This window comes from Triplophysa dalaica, chromosome 6, assembly GCF_015846415.1.
Source record: "Triplophysa dalaica isolate WHDGS20190420 chromosome 6, ASM1584641v1, whole genome shotgun sequence".
In the NCBI taxonomy this organism is placed as follows: Eukaryota; Metazoa; Chordata; class Actinopteri; order Cypriniformes; family Nemacheilidae; genus Triplophysa; species Triplophysa dalaica.
This window is the reverse complement of record NC_079547.1, coordinates 1,579,682-1,602,223: the sequence shown is the minus strand read 5'-3', so window position 1 is coordinate 1,602,223 and position 22,542 is coordinate 1,579,682. Positions and strand designations below refer to the sequence as shown.

The 22,542-nt window shown below is 40.4% G+C and overlaps 3 protein-coding genes and 2 non-coding genes across 6 annotated transcripts; 1 reads left to right on the top strand and 4 right to left on the bottom strand.

The window, feature by feature from the left end:
• Positions 1 to 1,092: 1,092 nt before the first annotated feature.
• Positions 1,093 to 6,822, bottom strand: nop58 (NOP58 ribonucleoprotein homolog (yeast)). Of its 2 annotated transcripts, none has more exons than XM_056751513.1 (15): positions 6,665 to 6,822; positions 6,061 to 6,137; positions 5,766 to 5,818; positions 4,757 to 4,881; positions 4,361 to 4,497; positions 4,102 to 4,166; positions 3,886 to 4,020; positions 3,569 to 3,714; positions 3,359 to 3,485; positions 2,977 to 3,275; positions 2,709 to 2,770; positions 2,271 to 2,410; positions 2,071 to 2,192; positions 1,825 to 1,905; positions 1,093 to 1,755 (listed from the first exon to the last, which is right to left on the bottom strand). In XM_056751513.1, the coding sequence occupies exons 1-15, from the start codon at positions 6,707 to 6,709 to the stop codon at positions 1,708 to 1,710; spliced, it is 1,662 nt and encodes a 553-aa protein (XP_056607491.1). In that variant the 5' UTR covers positions 6,710 to 6,822; the 3' UTR covers positions 1,093 to 1,707. The 2 variants fall into 2 exon arrangements, with proteins under 2 accessions (XP_056607491.1, XP_056607493.1); XM_056751515.1 differs by having other exon boundaries at positions 2,071 to 2,189.
• On the bottom strand, positions 2,845 to 2,927 carry LOC130425373 (small nucleolar RNA SNORD11B). Its single transcript, XR_008907063.1, has one exon. It is a non-coding gene; the product is annotated as a small nucleolar RNA SNORD11B (small nucleolar RNA).
• Positions 4,602 to 4,686, bottom strand: LOC130425374 (small nucleolar RNA SNORD11B). The gene has a single exon (XR_008907064.1). It is a non-coding gene; the product is annotated as a small nucleolar RNA SNORD11B (small nucleolar RNA).
• Positions 6,823 to 7,641: 819 nt separating the features above from the next.
• sumo1 (small ubiquitin like modifier 1) lies at positions 7,642 to 10,310 on the top strand. Its single transcript, XM_056750648.1, has 5 exons — positions 7,642 to 7,776; positions 8,332 to 8,403; positions 8,508 to 8,585; positions 8,780 to 8,851; positions 9,269 to 10,310. The coding sequence occupies exons 1-5, from the start codon at positions 7,765 to 7,767 to the stop codon at positions 9,335 to 9,337; spliced, it is 303 nt and encodes a 100-aa protein (XP_056606626.1). The 5' UTR covers positions 7,642 to 7,764; the 3' UTR covers positions 9,338 to 10,310.
• Positions 10,311 to 14,360: 4,050 nt separating this feature from the next.
• Positions 14,361 to 18,264, bottom strand: fzd7b (frizzled class receptor 7b). Its single transcript, XM_056751253.1, has 2 exons — positions 17,689 to 18,264; positions 14,361 to 17,435 (listed from the first exon to the last, which is right to left on the bottom strand). The coding sequence occupies exon 2, from the start codon at positions 17,426 to 17,428 to the stop codon at positions 15,761 to 15,763; it is 1,668 nt and encodes a 555-aa protein (XP_056607231.1). The 5' UTR covers positions 17,429 to 17,435; positions 17,689 to 18,264; the 3' UTR covers positions 14,361 to 15,760.
• Positions 18,265 to 22,542: the final 4,278 nt, after the last annotated feature.

The window sequence follows — 22,542 nt, the reverse complement described above, 5'->3', positions numbered from 1 at the left end:
TGCAGTTTTTAATCACTTTTAATGGCAAAGTTTTTATAATATCAATTTGAAATTGAAGTCATTTCAGCATTCATAGTATTTGGCATCTTGCTCTTGAATTTTAGTTTTGGGTTTTTTCAAAATCTTTCCTTTAGTAAAAAAACAAGACAGATAAATGGATGAGCTGGGTCTGAGCAGCGAGAAACAACCATCCTGAGTTCTTCATATCCAGAGCCTTAGGTCTTTGCACAACATGTGCTCTCATCCATAAGAAACGGTCAAGGCAAACTCTATAAATCTGTCTGAAGTCTCAGATAAAGTCTTTTTTTACTCATATTAATAGCCAAAGTGATCCAGAGAGAGCTGCACTACTAAGGCAAGGGTTAGAGGAGCAGAGAATCTTCTGCCACCAAAATAAACCCTTCTCACCATTTAAGGCCACTTGTGATGCTTAACTCATGATGAAACAATGAATAATGGTTTATAAAAACATTGAGTTCCAGTTAAACCATATAGGGTTTTACAGGTTTGACACATGCAAGACAGAAAAAAAACTGACCAGAAAAACAGATACTGTAACTTTAAAAATATATATATTCTGAAAGATTCTCCGGCACAAACCGCTCAGACAAAGCACTTTGAAAAGTACCTTAAGTATTTAAGTAAGTAGATGAACATTTAATTTAATCAACTAATAAACTGATTAATATGTTATGTATAGACCGCTGAATAAATATTCCGCTTACAAATAATACCATTTTTATTATGTCAAACAATCTTAAAAAAAAGTCATGAATTATTGTTTCTCGGTTCAGAGGGCCGGTGGATTGTAATCTGTCAGTTCCTCTCATGTTATGAAAATCTCCCGCTCATTAAACCGGTTATACATGCTCATGACAAGCTAAATTTATGTTTTATTTTGGCCAAGTTTCTTCACTTGGCCTGATGTTACTGGAAAATGCCAAGAGGAGGAACCAGACAGGAATGTAAAACACACAAATAAAACATGAAGCATTCCATCCTAACATGTGTCTAAAGGGATATTCAGTTACATTCGTATGCAACATCGTATTTCCTCTTTGGAATTTAGATAATCTAATGAAATGCACTGGATTCAAAACAAATTCTTTTTAATTAAAACAGACCAAGTGCATGATCACAGATGAGTACTAACCGCCCATTTGGCAAAGTTCAATGGCTGAGATCCCAGCAAGATGTTTCTAAACTACAAATCAATGTTACACTTTGTAATCACGTGTTGACAATGAAAAATCACTAAATCATGTTTCAGAGCAAAACGGAGTAAAGAGCACACATGCAGGAATACAGAAACATACAGTTTTTAATAATCCTGAGACACAAACGACTCATTCTCACGTCACAGATCTCGCTCATCGCAGTGATTTCTTTTTTATAATACGACCACATACTGGCTTTAAACTAAAAACATTTGTCCATTTAAATAAACAAACAAACGTAACTGTTTGCTCTGGTAAAGTTTAACACAAAGCTCACAGAAAAAGTAAGAAATTATAAATCTTGTTTTTTTCCTCTTTTAAATCGAGCAAAAGAAGACGAAACGAATGGGTGCACAGTCTGCAAAAACTGTCGAGTTGGCTTGAAACACAAAAAGAGATGTGACATGATGTCCAGAAAAACTATAAAACATTTTATATACAAGTTCAGTTCTTAAAGAAAAATAATTGTTTTAAAAAAGTCCCATTGGTTCTACTCGTCATCTTTAACCTTTTTCTTCTTTTTCTTCTTTTCAGGCATCTGTAAAAAACATGTTTTAGGACCTCGCAGAACAACCGTCTATATAAATGTAGAGATCTCGTATCTCACCTCTTCCGCCGGCTCCTCTGCCTCCTCTTTCAGCTCCTCCACAGCCGCTCGCTTTTCCTTCTTTTTCTTTTTTTCTGACGTCTGTAAAACGCAGGAAATGTACACATTTAAACGCAAGTTTTTATGATCACGTTCTGGCTCCAGATAAGCTTTAGTTTATTATATTAACAGCCCAACGTCAGTAAATCAAAGATTCAGGATTAAAGTGTTTTAAATGAGATGAATTTATCCGTGAACTCCACTTACCACCTCCGATGTACTGACAGCCGTCTCCTCCTCCTCCTCTTTGGGTTCCTCCTCCGCTTTCCTCTTCTGCTTTTTCTTTTTCTTCTTCGGCGTCTCTGTTTCTGCGGGGGTTTCTGCCTCTGCTGACATTCATTCTGGTTTAACAATCATCTGTATTTATCATGCCAGCGTGCGGTGTGCTTTGATGTATGCATGTTTACCTTGTGGAGTTTCTCTCTTCACTTTCTTGGCTTTGGTCTCTATGGGTTTCTCTTCCTCGTCCCCTTCCTCTACCTCTTCAATCTTCCTCTTCTTTGAAGGAATCGTCGAGTCACCGGATGGGTCGTATATTTTTACATCGCTGGCGAAGTAAAATAATTGACATTTTAGCAGGTAATTATCCAATAAACCATTTTATATTTACTGTAATCATGATCTGGCAATTATATTAATAATGACGACAAGCAACACAATCTCTATATATGAAGAGATTGTTTCCAAAATGAGAAAAAAAAATCAGGTTTTAAACTGCAGTTTGATTGATATTAATTGGAATGTAAAGTTTAGAATTAAACTCTTCATATGTAAACACCAACATAATATTTGGTAAAATCATAGCAAAGAATAATTTAAAGGGTGTGAAAGAAGAACACGCTCACCTCTTGTGTTGATATTTATCCGTTTTTGCCAAAGCTTTGCCAGATCCACTGATGCGTCTGATCTGAAACACAAGACACAAACCACGTTAGTACCGCTACAAAAAATAAAACAAAACCCAGATTCTTCATCCACATGTTCAAGCTCAGATGAGATAGTGACTTATAACCCACATGGAACATTCAGGGTATGACATGAAGCCATCATCATCACTGCTTGAGATCAGAAATGAAACACGATGGACAGTCCCCACACCAGACCTCGACTCACCCCTTTCTCTTCCAGGTAGCGTAACCGGGCCTCCAACTTGGCTCTGTTCTCCACGGCCATCTCTACGTTGGAGTCTTCTCCCAGGGCGTCGTAACGGATGGCCAGGGATGTTTTTGCAGCCAGCATTCTGGAGATCTTACCCTTGTTCTTGGCTGTGGTCTGGCCCACAAGAGAGGCGTGGTAGATGAGACCGTATTTGGGCGTATCACGGCGGGTCTTCAGAGCGCGGAAGAGGGCTTTCTCAGCACCGAGGATCTGTACGGTGGATGCCGGGTGCTTGGCCAAGTTCAGCAGAGATCCTGATGAAACGTTTAAACGTCAAGTTAAAAAAAGACCACACGTGTCCCATGGGTCGTTTCATTCATCACTTCTGGCCACTCACCTGCATGAGATATGAGACGGGCTCCCACCAACTCTCCCACCATGACCGTCAGATTGGGCGCAATAGCCATCATGCGGTTCTTCAGATAATCGTAGAGCTGCGTGCGATAATCTGAGATTTCAATCACCTACAGGAAGAGAAAAAGCTGCATTAATAAACTCCAATACAGCACTTCATGATTTGATGTTTTGAATTGTTCCTCCAGCACACCTGATCACACAGGTGCATGATGTTGGCGATGTCCTCCTCGGACACCTCTGTTCCCATGGAGATCTCTGCTGCGAGTTTCACCTCCGCCTCGATCTCCTCGGGCAGAATATCAGACAGGTCTGTGGAGCTCACGTTTGTGCGATCACCTGCATGATTAAAGACAAAGTTGAGCCACAGTTGAGTGATTTTAAACTAGTATATCGAAGTGTATGAGAGAGAGGGGGTGGGGTCAGGGGGAAAGGACCACGAGCCGGGATTCGAACTCAGGTCACATGTCAGTGCACAAACCACTCAACCATCAGCTCAGACCCACTCACCAATCTTGCGGACGCTTTTGCAGTACGCCAGGTTATCTGTGACAATCTTGCCGAGTTCTGGGAAGTGCCAACCGTACCATTCCCGACAGCGCATGATGTAGTTATTGAGCTCTTTATCCAGATCATCCAGCAGCGCTGCACATGAACCACAGACGGTCATTACAGATCTTGTCAATGCTCAAGTTCGTTTAAACATGTAATAAAGTGTGTCCTTACAGATAGCTTGGACGATCATGGTGTCCACCTTGTCTGGACTGAACTTCAGCTTATACCGGGAGAGACTGGGAAGAATAAACAAACTTGAGTGAAAAACTGCTTTCAAACGAGCGTGTGGATCATATGAATAGCTGTTCGGAGGGTCTCAGTGGTAGTGACGAATGCTGATGAACATCCTCATAAAAGTCGGACAGCAGAAATTAATCATGGACCGGCGCTCATGACATCGCACCCTTTAAAACTTGTGCGATAAACCAACCTGTGTGCCAAACCGAGAGACATGGCGCTGATCTCTCTGGCAGGCAGACCTGTGATGAGCCCCTCCATCTGATTCCTGATGCCCCTCATGAGCTCGGCCACAGCGGGACTGTGCACACAGCTCAGGTTCAGTTTATCCTGCAGGGGGCGACAGAGAGCGAGTCTCATTAAAACGAGTAACAACTTGAGAAAATATGATGTTGAAGTCTATTAAATTAACTTGTTTTAATCATTTAACCAAACACAAGCTCAGATGAGATAGTGACTTGAAAAGCCTCATTATTATTCAGCAACACGACTCAAAGGTCATCATCATCACCGCTCGAAATGTTTTACCATTTCAACATCACTGATACAGATTTATGTCCAATATAGACCGCGCAGTACCCGTCTTTACCTTGATGACTCCTCCGAGTTTAGTATCAGTGATGGCCAGCTGTTCATGAGCCTCTTTGGCCACAACCTTCTTGAGAATCTTCTTCAGGCTCTTCCCAAGTTTCCCCTCCACCATGGCTGTGATCGCTTCATTGACATGAGAAGAAACGGACACTTTCAGCTTCAAAAACACTTTAGGGAATGTTCTTATTGTCAAAGAAATTTAAACAAATGGTTGTGGTCTCAGCGGTAGTGACGAATGTTGGTGGTTAACTTCATACTTGAGTCAGAAGCCATGTTACATCACAGACACACATCTTATGTTTAAACAACATTGACGGAATAGTTCACCAACGTATGAATATTCATTACTTACATATTCTCTTATTAATTCAAAACTGATTGTCTTTCTACTCTAGAACACAAAAGAAGATATTTTGAAGAACGTTGATAACCAACTAACACTGAGCTTCAACTGATGAACCATCGCATGAACACAAATCCAGCAAGACATTTCTCAAAATATCTTCTTTTGTGTTCCAAAGAGGCAAGAGTCACATAGGTTTAAAACACATGAGGGGCAATATAGGATGACTGGATTTTGGGGTGAACTGTCCCTTTAAAGATGAAAATTCTGTCATCACTCACTATTGAGTTGTTCCAAATGTGTATACATTTCTTTGTTCTGATGAACACAGAGAAAGATATTTGGAAGAATGCTTATAACTAGACAGATTTGGACTCACATAGTAGGAAAAATTATTTTATAATTTCTTCCCTGTTGAAACAAAAGATGACATTTTGAAGAACTGCAAACAGTTCCGGGTCACGTTTTCGGGTCAATGGGGTTCAAATGTGTCTGGTTACAAGCATTCTTCCAAATATCTTTCTCTGTGTTCATCAGAACAAAGAAATTTAAATCGATTTGGCTCAACTCGAAGGTGAGTAAAGGATAACACAACTTTCATCACTTTAAGGTAAAAATGTATCAATCCATTACTCGTTTGAAAGCAATCCAATACCAACATTACCTGCAAGAGCTTCTGTTGTGTCCTGGAACTTCTCAAAGTGCTTCAGCTTCACACTAAAAGAAACGCAAAGGTTTTACAAACAGTGTGCAACTGGCAAACACAATACTGAATGACCGAGAGAATCTTATAAATGTTACACGACTTCAGAAATCATTTTATGAAGTATTCACTTTCAAAGGGAAGCGGCCTGAAAATCTTTAGTTAGTAGCAGGTTTACACTCAGCATGAATGCACAAACTCACTTTCTATGTCATTGTTCATTTTTGAGACGAACAGAGATGTGTATTTAACTCACATTTTGTTGGCTTTTTCTGGCGTCTCAAACTCCTTCCACAGGCTATCCACCTGCTGGAGTTTCTGCTCATCCAGAACCTTTAAAAGCAGAAGAAACAAGTGTCAGAAAACACGTGAGGGAATAATACACACAACTCACGTCTCAAGATCACATCAACCCCTCGTGTTTGAGACCATGTGGACCAGCGGCGTAAAGACACATTTACGCATAGAAACTGTTGCTTCTCTTGTTAAAAAATGAACAAAAGCTCAACAGAATGCGAAACAATGACACGACACTTTAACGTCAGATCAATTCTAATGTAGACCCGCAGACGGCGAAGATTTCTCATCTTCCGTTTCAGAAGACACAACGTGGCCAAGGCCCACATGGCTCACACGTACCCAAGAAATCCTTAAAACGTTTAAAATCGCTCAAGTATTAACGTTAAGTTGATATAACACACGCAATCACGAAACGATATACGATCTGTGAGACTCTAATGAAGACTTTAATTTGATATCATTGCTAACAGCACCAGCTAGCTAACAGTGCGTGCAAAATCATTGCGAATAACTTAAAAAAGCCACTGTGCCCACTTCTTAACATAATAAAAGATGCTTACCTTAAAAATGGCATAGCCGGCAGCTGTTTCAAACAACACTAACATTCTGAAATAGTTGTTAGTGCGCTAATTCAAGTTTAACACGGAGCTCTCCACATTGAGAGCTTTCCGCTGCAAGAGTTGTTCTACACGAGGTGCACATGCGGGCGGTCTGCGCATGCGCTAAACTACCAAAAATGCGCGCATGTGCAGGAAGCCGCACTGGAGAAATGTTCTTCAGTTTCTATTCTGCTTGGTTTTACTCGGTGTGTGTTGGTTTTGTGTTGAAAAATGTCACATTTTTACAGCCATACACAGAACAATGTTCATTTGCAGTCGTCAGACAATTAAAATGCTGTTTCGTACTTTATTTATATATGTGAATAAATGTGAAAACTGAACAAGAAATAGTAGCTTTGGCAAAACACAGGGCACACTTCATATAGCCGAGTTATCCAACAGCTTTTTTGGCGAATTAAAATGAAAACCAATAAGAAAGAGCGCGATGGAAAAAGTAACACCGGTCTGCTCAGACTCCACGTTGACTGCTGAAGCGTGCGTCAACGTCGCCGCCATATTGGAGATGCCAAGATTGTTTCATTAACACATGTGCGTGAACTGAGAAGCTGTGTTTTTTTCAGACAAAATGCACAGTAACGTTTACATTTCTGATTGATATTCAATGCTTGACAAGTTGAGTTTTTACACATCTTTCTGACTATAAATAATTTCCCCACAATGAATGCGCAACTTGAGACATTAACGTTTTGTATTCCGTGCAGATGTTTACACTTTACAAATCTTTTGATAAATGTAAACGATTTTGTGTCGTTGAGTCACTAAAACCCATCGCTCCTCCGTTCGATTGTATGTGTTTGAAAAGCAGTCTTGCCCTTTCCAATATGGCGGCGCCGTTGACCCATCGCACCAACGGGCCAATGCGCTCAATGCGGGTAAAGGACTTCGCCTGGGCGGAAGTCCCGCCCCTTTCCAATGACGTTAGCGGTGCAGTGTTGTGAGTCTGCTGCTAGCAAAACCTCACATTACAGAACATCACACTTCAATATATAAACCACACAAGGTTTCTTTCATTAAACAGGAGCTGCTCGCTGCGGAATATTATGTCAGACACGGTAAGTTTAAACCTGTAAATCTCGAGCTGGTTTCAGAAAGAGCTGTAAATAAAGACGCATGAAAATAAAAGGGCCCATCTGTAGCCTCTCTGTGTTCTTATGGCTAACTGACTCTGGATGGGAAAGTCGTGCTGAATATTAAACTGTAGTGAATTTAAACACATCTAATGTGTTTTTTGTCAGTTTTGTTCTTTTAACTAAAAGGGGAAACTTTGAAAAACAGCAAATGGGGTTCTTGGCTCTAATGTTTAGCATGTGTGCTAAAATGCTAGTTAGCTTCTCTGGGCCCTGAAAACAAAGTTCATGTTGATTGAGCTGATGGGCCACACTGAGCACCATTTTTACAAATATTTATCCGAAAACCTCCCTGTTATGTTTGGTTATTCTAATTGTTCCTGTAAACACAACCAGACCGGTTCTGTCCTCTACTTAGACCAAGATTTGATAAAAAAAAAAATCTGTATTAATATAGGAGGGATGCGCAGTGGATTGGAGTCCAGTCAAGTTTAGTTTTGATTTATGCACACTGAATGGATTTTTCATTTACTTAAATAGGAGACCAAGCCCTCAAGTGATGGAGGTGACAAGAAGGATGGAGAATATATCAAGCTCAAAGTGATCGGTCAGGTACGCACAGGATCTTTCTACTTCACTGGAACTATGATGTCTAAATCAGATTGAGCAGTCAAAGCACGTGACTGATCACGCTGTGATGTCATTTCATTTTGCAGGACAACAGTGAAATTCACTTTAAAGTGAAGATGACGACACATTTAAAGAAGCTGAAGGAATCCTACAGTCAGAGACAGGTGAAACTTCACTAGTGCATGTACATTTGTCATTAGGGATGTGCGAAGTCTGTCTTTTCCTGTATGTCTGCAACAACCCGCACAAAGTACTGGGAGAGATCTTAATGTAGTTAGGGATTATTACGAGACTTTTCAAGTCTTCTGGTGTTTTGAACTCAAAGCTAATGTCCTGTTGAAATGATTCTTTTACACAGGGTGTACCCATGAACTCTCTAAGGTTTCTTTTTGAGGGACAGAGAATCGCAGACAACCAGACCCCCAAAGAGGTACAATGCATTGGTCTTATTAATCATTCTGCACTTACACAGAAGTTGCTGGATCTTCCTTAAACTCTACTGATTAGTATGGCAATGACAACACTAAGGTTGTGGAGTTTGAGTACCAGAGATCATTTAGACCTCCAAACCTAGAAGTAAACAAATTATTTAGATTTCACTCTAAAGATGCATTATAGTTGATTATTGAAAATCAGTGTATATGATTTTATTAACCTTCGTGTATTTGTTAGATGCTTATTTCCTAGGCAGCTCTTAGGCATACTATATCAGACCCTGCCGTTGCTGGTGCCATGCTGGTGCAACTGCTTCACCAGTTGAGCATTATGTCTCATATAGTTCCAAAAGCATAAACAAACGAAACATACGTGGCCATAATCAGCATCTCTCTCTTTTTATTTCTTTCAGCTGGGAATGGAGGATGAAGATGTGATCGAGGTGTATCAGGAACAGACCGGAGGCTGCTGGAACGAATAGACCTTTATATTCAAGCTCTTTATTTTTATTTTGTATGTATGACATTTATTTCTTCTGTTTCCTTTTGGTCTCACCGGAGCGGGACACAGAAAAACCATCTGGATCAAATCGATATTCATTCAGGGCGAAGGAATCGGGGGGGGGGGGATGTTAATAATTGAGTGGGCAAAGTGTGACGGCTTAACAGAGAATCCACACCCCTCGTTCATCATCATCTTTCATCGTCTCTTTTGCTCATCCCTTCCCCTGTTTTAAAGGATTCTGCTCATATGCTGCGAGCTGAATAAAGTACATCCCTTTTCTTTTAAATGATGAGTGATCGAAAGCTGTTAAAGCCAAACAACGAATCAAGACAAAGTTGTGAAGGCATTGTTTAGTTTAACTGGACGTTGTTTTTCATCTGAATCTTAGGCATTCATCATCGCTTTGTTTATTTCATTGTTTTGACCTGTGTCCACAATGTGTCAATGTGAAGTTTTATTCTACCATTAACACATCTGAAAACACAGTATTTTACAACAAGATGTTTGGGAGTGGCTTATTTATGTGAAGTTATTGTCTGTTGATGTTCTAAAGGTGTCAAATGTTATATCCTCGGATTATGCGTGTCTTCAGCAGCTACAGTTCATTTGCGCTCTGTGAATATCAAGCGAGAGGTCACTGTATTGTAATATCTTTCTTATTTTGGTTTTGCATGTTTTGTCGGATGTATAAGAATATGTTGTCTCCCGCTCTTCACGTAGACTTGGATATTTAGCTCTTCTTTAAGTCACAGTAATGGACACACGGCACCAAACCTGAACGGTCGTCAGATGATTTATAAATGTGTTGTTTGATTCAAACACTGTTATATATTTTTTAATTCTGTGTGTGAGATGAGTGAAATTTGGTCCAGATGGTTTTGTGGGTATAGGAGAATTTTTACTTTGCTTTTGTCTTGTTTTTTTTTTAAATAAAATGTGTCAAAACACCACGTGCAGATCTTTTTGGATTATTCCATTGGTGGACACTAGATGGCAGTCACTCTTAAAGTTACAATCAAAGGAAACTTGTTGGTCTGTCATCATCATATACCGTATAACACAAGACCCACAGTCACTTAAAGTGATACTTCACCCAAAAATGAAAATTCTGTCATCATTTACTCAGCCTCATGTCATTTCATACCTGTATAAATTACTTTGATCTGATGAACTCAGCCATCATTGACTGCCATTGTAGGTCAAATTAAAATGGCAGTCAAAGCTGGCCCAAAACTGTTGTGTTCAGAAATTCTTCAAAATATCTCACTTGGAGTTCCGCGGAACAAAAAAAGAAACAACATTTTTTTCCTACTATGGTGGACGATGTCACAGAAATGTAAACTGCCAACATTCTTCCAATACCTTTATTTGTGTTTAACAGAATAAAGACATGTAAGCTGGTTTAAAACTACCTGAGGGTGTGGAAATGAAACTAAACCTGTAATGGACAAGTGAACGTTTTTGTTAGTCCACAAAGAAAATGTGCACTTTCACCCAAAAATTCTCACATCATTTACTCACCCTCAGGTTGTTTTAAACATGTATGGCTTTCTTCTGCAGAACACAAAAGAAGATCTTTTTAAGAACATTGATAACCAAACAAAATGAACCCCCATTGACTTTCACTTTATGAACACAAAACCACTCAGACATTTCTCAAAATATCTTCTTTTGTGTTCCACGTAAGAAAGGGTCAATCACAGGTTTTGAACAACGTGGTGGGGAATAGAAAAGGACAGAATTTGTATTTTTGGTTAAACTATCGCTTAAAAAAATGAACGAGGGTCTTCCAACAAACTAAAACTGTATTCAAACTGCTCGCTGAATTCTGCAAAAACCTGAGAAAACATTGTGACTATCCACTGCTCTACAGCAACACCATTTTCCGAAGCGATTACTTCAGGAATCTCTGTGTAATTATGGGATTGAATTCATCCACTGGCCGATGACATCCGGTGCCAAATCCTGACCTGTATGTGATTACCAAAATGCCTTGCAAATACTTGTACATTGTGTGTCACGATTCTCCTTCGAGTCCCAGGGATCAAAGAACACAAATATTTCATCCAAACTGAATAAATCTGCTGTGATTCAGTGTGTTTGCAGCGCTACAGTGAAAGACACAAATGTTACGACTCTCGTTCTGCTGAACGTCATCGTGGAGAGAGAGAGGGGCTGTCCAGAGAGAGATTGTTTATTTTAAGTGTCTGGTGCCAGGAAGGGCCCACTATTACGGCAGGGGAAAAAGAGAGCGGCTTTTGTGTGTCTGTGTCGAGCCCGGGGTCCGAAACATGGTTTGGGAAAAACAGCAGATGGATAAAATGCTGCGACACGAATAGGAGAGGAATGGAATCGAGTTCTTGAGAAGAAGGGGAAAACTTTGTGACGAACTCTGTGTGTCCGCGTGATGCTATATGAGCCGTACAAAGACCTCGGGGATCTTTTCCAAACAAGGTTTTGTTTCCCCCTTTGAGATTTAGTGATTTTCAGAGTTTCACCCTCACATCAAAGCGTTTTCAAGGAGCGTTTGGGGTCTGTATGTGAAAGGCGTGTAAAACCACCCCAGCTAACAAAACGTTCTATTCACATTCCATTTAAGTTCCACTTCCTCTACAATGAAAGAATTACATTTTTAATATGTTTAGCAATATAAATGTAATGCTCTCTTGATGTGACTGAAAGAACATTTTCTAATATCTTTAAGGGAACCTTTAGAGAACGTTGGATGTTAGCTGAAACAGTGAGGGTTTGTGTTTGGCGTCAGACACAATGCACATCATTAACGTGTGTTAACTTACATTCTATATGCTAGTTTTTAAGGCTTTCTTCCTGTAGGGGCCTCTTCTATAACCGAACCCCAGTGGGACGATCCAGTTTCTGTGCCTGGGATACTGCACCTCCAAAAGCCCTAACCACAACCAGATGAGTGGAGGAGGGGCCGGCGTGTGTTTTTAAGGGGGGATGGGGTTTCGGATCACCTATGAGCTCATATCTTCAGCCATGTATCCAGATTGAAGACGTTCATTTTTCGAAAGAGGTCACGAGGGGTCATCGCTGTTATTGACTGTATACGCAAAGAGGGCATTTACATAGAAGTCCTAAAGGCACAGCCGTTAAATAATGGGCTGATGGGATAGGACAACCGAAAAAACAAATTCTCTGATTTAGACTCTATCTTCAGCGGAAGATATTTTCAGAAATGTCTTCGATTGTGTTCTGCAGAAGTTAGAAACTCAGGTTCGAAATGACATGATGAGAGGTCAGGTCAACACTGTATTTACAACCAGGGAACATCTAAAATAAAAAAAACTAGACAGAAAGAGAGAACAGGAGAAAGTGTTGCCGCTCAATGTGATATTTGGCCGTGATGTGTACTGCTAGAATCACGGGGGAAATATTACATATCAGGAAGGAATGTTTCCTTGGGCAACGCCGGCGTCAACTTCCTTTTTATATTTCGGTCAATGATAGAGAACAGAATAGACACCAGATACCCACACCACCAGGGATGTGCTGAAACAGCTCTTTACACGAATAAACAATGTTAACACCCGGAAAAACATCTACTGTAGGTTAAAGCTTTGTTTGTGCACTGAGTATCGATACAAATTCTGGTAATCATATCTGTAAACGGACAGTGAAAGCGGTGTGCTGTTACCTGGGAAAACATGTTGTTTTCAGTAAGTTAAAGACACCTGGACACACAATGAGGAACAGTTCCACAGAAATGTGCACAAAAAGATAAATGTACCCGTAGGATTTTGACTGGCTACCCATAAATCATAAATTGTGAAGGTGTGGCGGTGTTCAGTGGACCCACGGATTCTTTTGTTAACCGCTGTGGGTACGTAAACAGAGACGGCGGAACTCGTACATTTTGTGAATTCTTATGTCTGAAATGGAAACGTTTACTACGTAGACATTAAACAGTGTTGGGTTGTTTATGTACAAAGAGTTAGATTTGATTATTATGAATTATTAACCGAACCATGTGCTGAAAAAACAGGTTGTTGTGCCTTGAAATTTAATTTACTTTTGGAAATTCTTTCATTTTGTGTAGTTACCGACACTAAACTAAAGATATGGTTCTCATCCCAGGCTGACAGTAACACCAGCAAAGACAAAGGCCATACAACGCCTCACAAAAAAAGGGCAATGCCATGAAAATGCCAAGCAGACTATGAAAAAGGGTTTTGATATATTACCACATATATTAACATTTGGTGGTTCAAATACCCCTGTAAGGTCTCTCTTGAAGTTTTGAACGCATTGGTTCTAATTTGAGTGCATGATTTTTCATAGTCAGGTAAGTGTACTTAAGTGCCATTTTCACTTAAATAAAATTTAAATTAAGCATGTGTCTTATGAAGAGGAATCCCTTCTCCATTTGTTGGGTACAATTGCTTCAGATTTGTGCATTTTAATTCATGATAATCCCAAAGTTATCGTCTCCCAAAAACTGTGCGGCCATTTTTTGTCACATCCACAACACGTTTATTTTCCCCTTTTTAAAATTTGTCCATAGACTGATTTTTCTAATGTTTAAACTATATCAACAAGGCTTTAGTAAAATACAAACAAATAGTTCCGTATATTGGTAACAAATGCATTCTAAGAGAGGTTAAGTGTCACATCCACAACGCTGGAATTGCTCAAATGCAATTTTCAAATAAAATGTTTTTGACCGAGGCTGTGTTCCAGACACCACAGGTTTAGAATATTTTCCAGCTCAAACCCAAATACAACATATGGATTTAGTAACATTGAAAGTATTCATCAACATCAACAGCTCTGTTTCAGAAATGATTTCTGTGTTTGAGGGGGTAAATCCTAAATCCTGGTTATTGTATCAGTGATAAATAATAAACACATATAGCAACATGACCCTATAGGTAAATCTGTTATGTTATAAATGTGTGTGGGCGGTTAACACTCATAAAAAAATTCCATAAACTCAACCGTCTAAGCAAATGATGGACATTTCTTGGCTGCACACGCTGTGAAATTTACACTTCACATTCCCAGAGGCACTTGTGCAAACACATCCAATAACAGACAGACATGTACCTGCACAAAATAATGGCATTACGGCAGAAAAAAATCTGTTATCTTTATTGTTTGTGAATCATGAACATTGTGTATAATTTCACCGGGGTATTTTTGTTGTAGCGTGGCTGGTTGGCATATCCGTCTCCTGCAATGTTTGGACACCAAACCAACAAGACGGCCTAGATTCCTGCTACAGTATACTGTAACCCCCACTCCGCACCTCCCAAACGTCCTTACTGAAAAACATCCCCCCATACCCTGACACGGGGCGTTTCCCTCACCTAAAGAATGAACCGCTATCCGGTTTCTTCAGGAGAGGAAGAGATCTTCTGTTGTCCCAGAGGCAGGGTGTCAAACCTCACACCAACTCTCATGATTATATCCTGTTATTCTTCCTTTACTCCTCTCTTTTGTCTGAGCAATGTTTACTCTTTCCTCACTTTGATTCTTTTGTTTTCTTAGCTTTCCTCACTCTGATTTGTTCTGGAGACACAACTCAATCATGTACTCGAGACACATGGAGGACTGTTTGTGTAGTAAATGACCCCGCTATCGGCTACTTGCTAACTTTTTTAGGGGAAAGATCAAAGTCTGTCACCATTTGTGGAAATGAAATCAAGCCAGTCTTTACAAATCTAATCACTTTATTAAGTGAAACTGTGGAAAGGGCCATAAACCTGCAATCAATCTGCTTAAATACATCATACATCTTTTGACAGTAATGTGATATTTACAAATAATGAAATCAGGTACCGTTTCCTCCTGTACGCACACATCTCCACTAAACATTTATAAAGCTTTAAAAGGTATTGAGACACTTCATGAGACCTGACTTGGTACGGACAAAATGGATGAATAAGAAACTTGTGACCAGAGAACATTCAATTGAACACAAATCTAAATAAATGGCCATCTGTGCAGAGATGCTAAAATATGTCATCTATGAGAAGAAAACATTCAACAATGGGAATTGATAGGTACCGCAAGGCACAAGACTAAAATCGCACACATTTTTGGCCGCTGTGGGACGTAAAAAAGTCTGTCTTAAACTAAAATAGCAAAACTGAGCACTAACGTTCAACCATGCAAAAGAAACGGGTAGTAAATCATCATTAACACGATTTGCACTTCTCAGAAAGGCTTTAAAAGACATCTTTTCAAATGTAGTCCATCTGAGAAACGCATGTTCTTTGGAGCTGAAAAAAATCAACAAATTATTTTATAAGTGTTGGCAAAATCTGGGCACTTTCATTGGTCATATTTCTTGAATGAGAAAAGCATCACGCTGGGCTCACACAGCAGTGTCTTTCACCATCAGCACGTTACAGTTTTTGATCCTTTAAAGACCAGTTTACACCGTTGTCTCGCCCTGATTGTTGCCAAGACGCTTGTAAAACCTGCGCCACGACTGTAGCGTTTTTCCAGACCAGATCCAAAATCCTGATGTGATTCCTACAATCATAGTCATGAGGTACTTGATCATAAACACGGTGAAATCTGGCGTCATCGGCGCGAAGTTGTTAGGCGGACACGGAACGGCGAAACGCTTACACGTCTGCATGTGCCAGGTCTTCTCCCACTGCTCGCGAAACGCCTGCTCGTAGAAGTAACACGCGATGACTATGGTGGCCGGGACGGTGTAGAGGACGCTGAAAACCCCAATCCGCACCATGAGCTTCTCCAGTTTCTCCGTCTTGGTTCCATCGTGCTTCATGATGGTGCGGATTCGGAACAGAGAGACGAATCCGGCCAGTAGGAAGGAGGTTCCGATGAAGAGGTAAACAAACAGAGGGGCAAGAACAAATCCACGCAGGGCGTCGACGTTGTAGATGCCAACGTAGCATACGCCGGTCAGGAGGTCGCCATCCACCTGTCCCAAAGCGAGGATGGTGATGGTTTTAACGGCAGGGACGGCCCACGCAGCCAGGTGGAAATATTGGGAATTGGCTTCGATCGCCTCGTGGCCCCATTTCATTCCTGCGGAGAGGAACCAGGTGAGAGACAGGATGACCCACCAAATGGAGCTGGCCATGCCAAAGAAATACAAAATCATGAAGAGAATGGTGCAGCCTTCTTTTTTCGTCCCCTGTGCCACAGTCCTGTACGCATCTTCCTTGAACTTATCGATGCAGACCACTTTATCCTCCAGAAGGAAGCCGGCGGCGTACGCCAGCGCCACCATGAAGTAACACCCGGAGAGAAAAATGATGGGGCGCTCCGGGTAGCAGAACCGGCGCATATCCACGAGGTAGGTGAGAACCGTGAACAGAGTACTCACGCAGCACAGGATGGCCCAGATTCCCACCCAGAGGCGTCCGAATCGGACCTCCTCCTCCTTGAAGTACATGAGCCCATGCGGCTGCTTGTGCTCGCAGGGGGCACCGCAGTTTTTCGCACCCAGGAACTGGTAGTTGAGGTAGGAAGGAACCGTGAGTTGAAGAGGACAAGCGAACGCCTGGCTCGGCCGTTCCGGATTGAAACGCATGGTGAAGGGGTGCGGTATGTATGGCGTGGGGTCCGTCGTCGGGACGCCAGGGTCCGACTTGTTCTGTCCCACGCAGATATCTCCGCCGTGCACCGGGAAGTTCTCACAGTGAAGGCGCTCCGGCCACTGGAAGCCGAATTTGTTCATGAGTGCCTCGCATCCTTGTCTGGCGCGCTCGCACAGTGACCGGCAGGGCGGGATGGCCTGTTCTAGAACCGTGCACACTGGCGCGTACATGGAACAGAGGAAGAACTTCAAATCCGGAGAACACTGAACTTTGACCAGCGGGTAAAACTGGTGCACCTCCAGCCCTGCGTCCTCCTGGTTGGTGTGTCCCAGGAGGTTTGGCATGATGGTCTGGTTATACTGGATGTCCGTGCACAGAGGGATGGATATGGGCTGGCAGAAGCCGTGCTCGGGGACGGAAATGCCCTTCTCTCCGTGATACTGACCGGAACACAGCGACAAAAGCGCGCAGACGAACGCGCAGCGCGCAACCACACCGCGCGGCGCGCCTCCCATCACCGCCATCATTGATCGCCTGAAAAACACACGGGGGTTTCGGGAAAACTTTAGAGCCAAGAAACGTCTCACAGCATACTAAAATCATACTAAAAACAACACTCGTAGGATTAAAACGATCGCTCAGACTATTTAAAGGACGATAAATGCTGATTAAGCACTTTCAAAACTTTTTGTTAAAACTTTACTTCGCTTTATCCAAAATTAATTACGCAAGAGAAACAGCCCCGTTCACACAACCCAACGATCAAATAATGTAAATATAAACTCACTTTATCTCGCGTAGATTTGGAGCGTGCAGGATTCGAAGGACCCTCGAGCTCGCGCTGAATGACTCGTCCGAGGCGAATCACAAACTTTTCAGCAGTTCACTTGCGTGCACGTCCTCGTGAGTGTTTTTTCCAAACTCCTCCGCATATTTCATCGGCGAAGCTCGCAAACATCTGCCTCTTCTCCGCTCAGACACAATGTAAGAAACTTTCCTCCTGTTGATTCTCCGTCTGTATCTGAGTGAAGTTGATACTACACATTGCCTCAGTGATGAAACGGTTTCAATCGGCCCTTCATTCAGAGTCGCTGGCGCTTCTCCACGGGGCGCCTTGAAACCCGCTCTCTGGCGGCCAATGGAAATGTCTGTTTTTCTTAGCGCGACGTTCCTGATTGGATCGGAAGGAATTTTTCAGGAAACGGGGCGGGACTTCAGCCTTTTTCACTTTAATGAATCTTTATCAAATTTCTTAAGAAATGTACGAATGCGCTCGACTGTCTGAAAGTTTAGTGTCACTTACTTTTACTCAACTAAACTTTGTAATAGTACAAATGTAATTTTGGGAATTCAGGAGCTTAACTGTAGTCGCCCTTTGTCTTAACTTTCAGACATTTGTCATTAACCCTGAGATGCTTTATAAACCGTCTTTTGAACCCGTGTTGACCTGATTTGTCTTCATTGTTTAGTCCAAATTATTTTGTTAAATATAATTTAGGTTCTCTAATGAAGGAAACTTAGAGGTTTGTAAAATTATACTTTGTCTATAACTTATTTTGGACATTTAAGCAAACACATTCAGAGAAACAGTTCACATACATTGCACTATACATTAAAAACGTATTCATATTTAATTCTATAGTTATTTCTTGTTTTATATATGGATACATGCATAATTGATTGTGAGGAAATTTTGGCAGTTTCACTGCAATACATATATTGTACAATTATTTTCAATTCATCAAATACAACATAAATATATTAAAATTTAAATAATAGGCTATATTTTATTTTCTTATACTACAGAAGTAAGACTGACATGTCATAATTGCAATAAAAAATCATACTTCTTTTATAAAACTACTTTAATAATGCAAACATTGTTTTATTTCAACCTTTGTGGTCAAATTCAACGCCAAAGTGTTCTTGATATATTTGTGAAATTCACCATATATAAGATGTAGTCATATTTGGATGCACTATGGAGAGAACTTTAGAATAAGTCTGTGCAGTAAAGCTAATGGATTTATTGTGACTCTTCAGTTAAATGTGATTTCTGCCACATACATCATAAAGCCATTTGCTCATTTGTGGGAGCGGGACTGAATGATTACTCCCACACAAGTGTAACAGGAAATTCAACTTACCCAAAAAATGGTAAATTGAATGATTTGTAACCTGAAAACGGGCAGAACGCCTGAGTTTGTGTGCGTTTAAGATAAATGAGAAATCACTGAGCCAAGAGTTGGACCCCGTAGGCCAAACCAGTGACACGGTCCTGTTTTAATGTTGATATTAATGGAGATTTCTTGGCTCGGAATTGTTGATAAATCCCTGTAGTATGTGAGCGGTGAAGATTTATATACAGCCAGAAACGCCTCTGCTGATGAAAGATCTGAACAAACCCATAAAATTGCACACCGCAATATACTTTTATGAACTCCTGTAAGTGTGTGTAAGTATTTAAACAGATGGCTTTGTTCTAAACATTTTGATATCTGAGTCCTTCATCACTGCTCTTACAAAAGCAAACAAAAGACATCACCAGTATTAATCTCAACATTTTTATGTAGTTGCTCATGTGGCTAAGCATCAAAATAGATGTCAGGATCAATATCTGCTGTACACAAGTTTATCTCTAACGTTCACATTCATCAGATTTTTATCATTCTTTCAACATTCCTTATCTCCTGCGTTCCCATAAATTGCAGCTAGATGATGTTGAAGTCATCTCTAGATTTAGGTTTCACAGCTGAAAGAAATTCCAACAGAGTGTTTAGAAACACATTGAGTTGACAAAGAAAATCTTTGATCTTACACCAGACCACACATCAATCGATTCTGATTAGAAAAGACAGATAGCTAAATTACATTTGCTGATGAGTTTAATGCTCACTTTATTTCATTGTTTGTCTTCTTCTATCTCATTACTCTCACACACGATCTGACGCTGATTTGTCATTTCTGACACTCTATTGTGGCTTTCACCGTGCCAGGGAAACATTTGGTTTTCTTGGGCTGTGAGAGAAAAAGGTGACACAATGTCTTCAATTCACATGTCTTTAACATAAAACAACCAGTAATGAATGTGAGAACTCTTAAAATCAAATTACATTAGAAGAAAAGGTGAAAAAATCACTGATTAGATCTCAGTTATGTATCCTTGACATTAATGAGATTAAATGGAGAGCTAATGGAAGCATCTCACGTCTCATCTGTGTCTCAGAGAAAAAGAGATCTGACAAATGTGTCTATCATTAGAGTTTGAGAAGAGATGTCAACAATGTCTCAAACTGAGCTAAGATTTGTCAAGTCTGCGATCAAAAGATTTATTATCAATATAGTTTAAGATCTCAATATGTACTTAAACATTTCTCAATTCAAGGAGAAGCATTTAAGTGACGCTTAGATAAAAAAATAATTGAGATCTCCATCAAATGTCGTGAGACATGACATAAAAGCAATAACATGTTGTTGTGGTGTTGAGTGCTGGCTCAAGTATCACAAAGTTTCCATCTTTTCCCCCCCAAAGTGACCTTTATCCTGATCCTGAAGTCTTCTCCTGATGGCATATATTTCACATTTGTCTTCAAAATTAGATAAGAAAGTCCAGTTTCTTAGAAGCAGCACAATTCTTTCCAAATTTGATCTTTCATTTCTGTATGTATTGCTCATAAGCAATTTAAATAGATTATTTCATAATGAACTGTTCACTCTTTATTTTTGAGGCCGTGGAAAAGCCTCAAAGTCAGTTCTGATTTAATCCTCCCATGATTACCGCGGTAAGAACGCTCTGAATTACGCTCATTATTTTATTAACTCACTTGATCCTCTATAATCTCACTTTTCATTCGTCTGTGTACAGATATCTTAGCAACCTGTGAATACATGGCTGAAAATAAATAGAATAATACCTCTGTTTCTCTCTCTCTCTCTCTCTCTCTCTCTCTCTCTCTCTCTCTCTCTATCTATCTCAGATACTCACTTATTAAACTGAAGAATGTTAATAGGTGTTTCATAATGTGCAGCTGTGTCTCTAGTGTTTTGCTGCATTGTTAAGCTCTTTAATTCATTTCCTCTCTCTCAGTCTCTCTCTCAGTCTCTCTCTCTCTCTCTCTCTCTCTCTTCTCTCTCTCTCTCACTCAAGATTTAAGATTCAAGATTCAAAGAAGCTTTATTGGCATGATAAAACAAATTGTACATTGCCAAAGGACAGGAAATGATTGCATGTTCTTACAATATTGCCAAAGCATTAAACATAAAACAAAAGTATGAGATGTAAATTAACAAATTAAATATAGGAAATAAATATATATATACATCAAATGTACATGTCAGGCAGAAAAATGAGAATGGAATAAAAGTAAACGTGTAAATGTGCATTGATTGTAACAGATTAAGTGTGAGGGATTAAATCTCTCTCTCTCTCTCTCTCTCTCTCTCCAAGTGTGTGAGTCCAAGTGTGAACGGACAGAAAAAGTCAAACACAGATTGCAAGGAATCTATTTTCAGGCTAAAGTCTGGTGGAATGTGATGTGGATGTACACGGCGCTGTTAATGGGCTGGTTTACATTCGTCTTGGTCCGGACTCAAACGGTAATGACCTCCATTTCCAAACAGAGCAAGAGCGCATTCACACCCTCTCGCAGAAACACTTAACCACCGGCTCTCCGCAGACCGACGGCATGAAAGATTCATTCTGAAGGGGTGGTAGTGTTCAGAATCTGGCTCAGAGTCGGGATAGAAGGAATGTGGGAAAGAGTTGGCCTGAATCTGTCTACGGTTTATCCGAGTGCTTAGACACAATCTAAAACTGCATCATAGGCCATATGGATGGAGAAAAATCATCGAACAGCATTAAGATTTTCCATTTCACAGTTGCGTGATGATGGGTTTTGTGTATTTATATGTGCGTTAAGGCATTTTAAATTGCTTGCAGTGTGTTGGCATCACTTGCCTTGGCATCTTTGCCACCCGGTAACCAAGGCAACTGCTACAAGTTTCCATCGAGCTTTCATTCGTTCTTTCCTGAAATGCCAACCTGTCATTTGACATTCAGAAAAAGTGCAACTAATGAAAACCAGGCGACGGTCTCTTCCCTCGCTCATCTCTCTGTGATTTCTCTCTCTCTCTCGTTCTTTCATTTCATCTCAATTACAAACGTGTGAACACCGACGGTGAAGTTTGGGCCGTGTGTCTTTCCTCTGACTCCTGCGTCTGTGGTCTTTATATAGCTGAGGAATTCTGCCATGTAATTGCAGCACATGTGATGTATCTCATGGTCGCGGTGGCTTCTGGTCCCCAGTGTCCTGCTCCACTTGCGTGTGATGTAAATGATAGTATGTTCACAAAAAGGTTCTCGATGGGTCAGTACAAGGAAACACTGAAAGTCTGGACACATCGGAGCTACAATGTTGTTTAACAAAACTTGAAATCAATTTCATAAGGCCATAGACTTCAGTAGATACTGCAATTAAAATAAATTAACAAGTATTTTAAATAGGTTATTTCTAAACAAATGCTAAACTTATGATCTGATGATCAAAGAGAAAGCCCCCGCCCCCAAACTCACACCATTGGCTGATTTTACAATACAATTTTATGACTCTTGAGGGTACTTTAGGTCGTTTTTTAATGCATT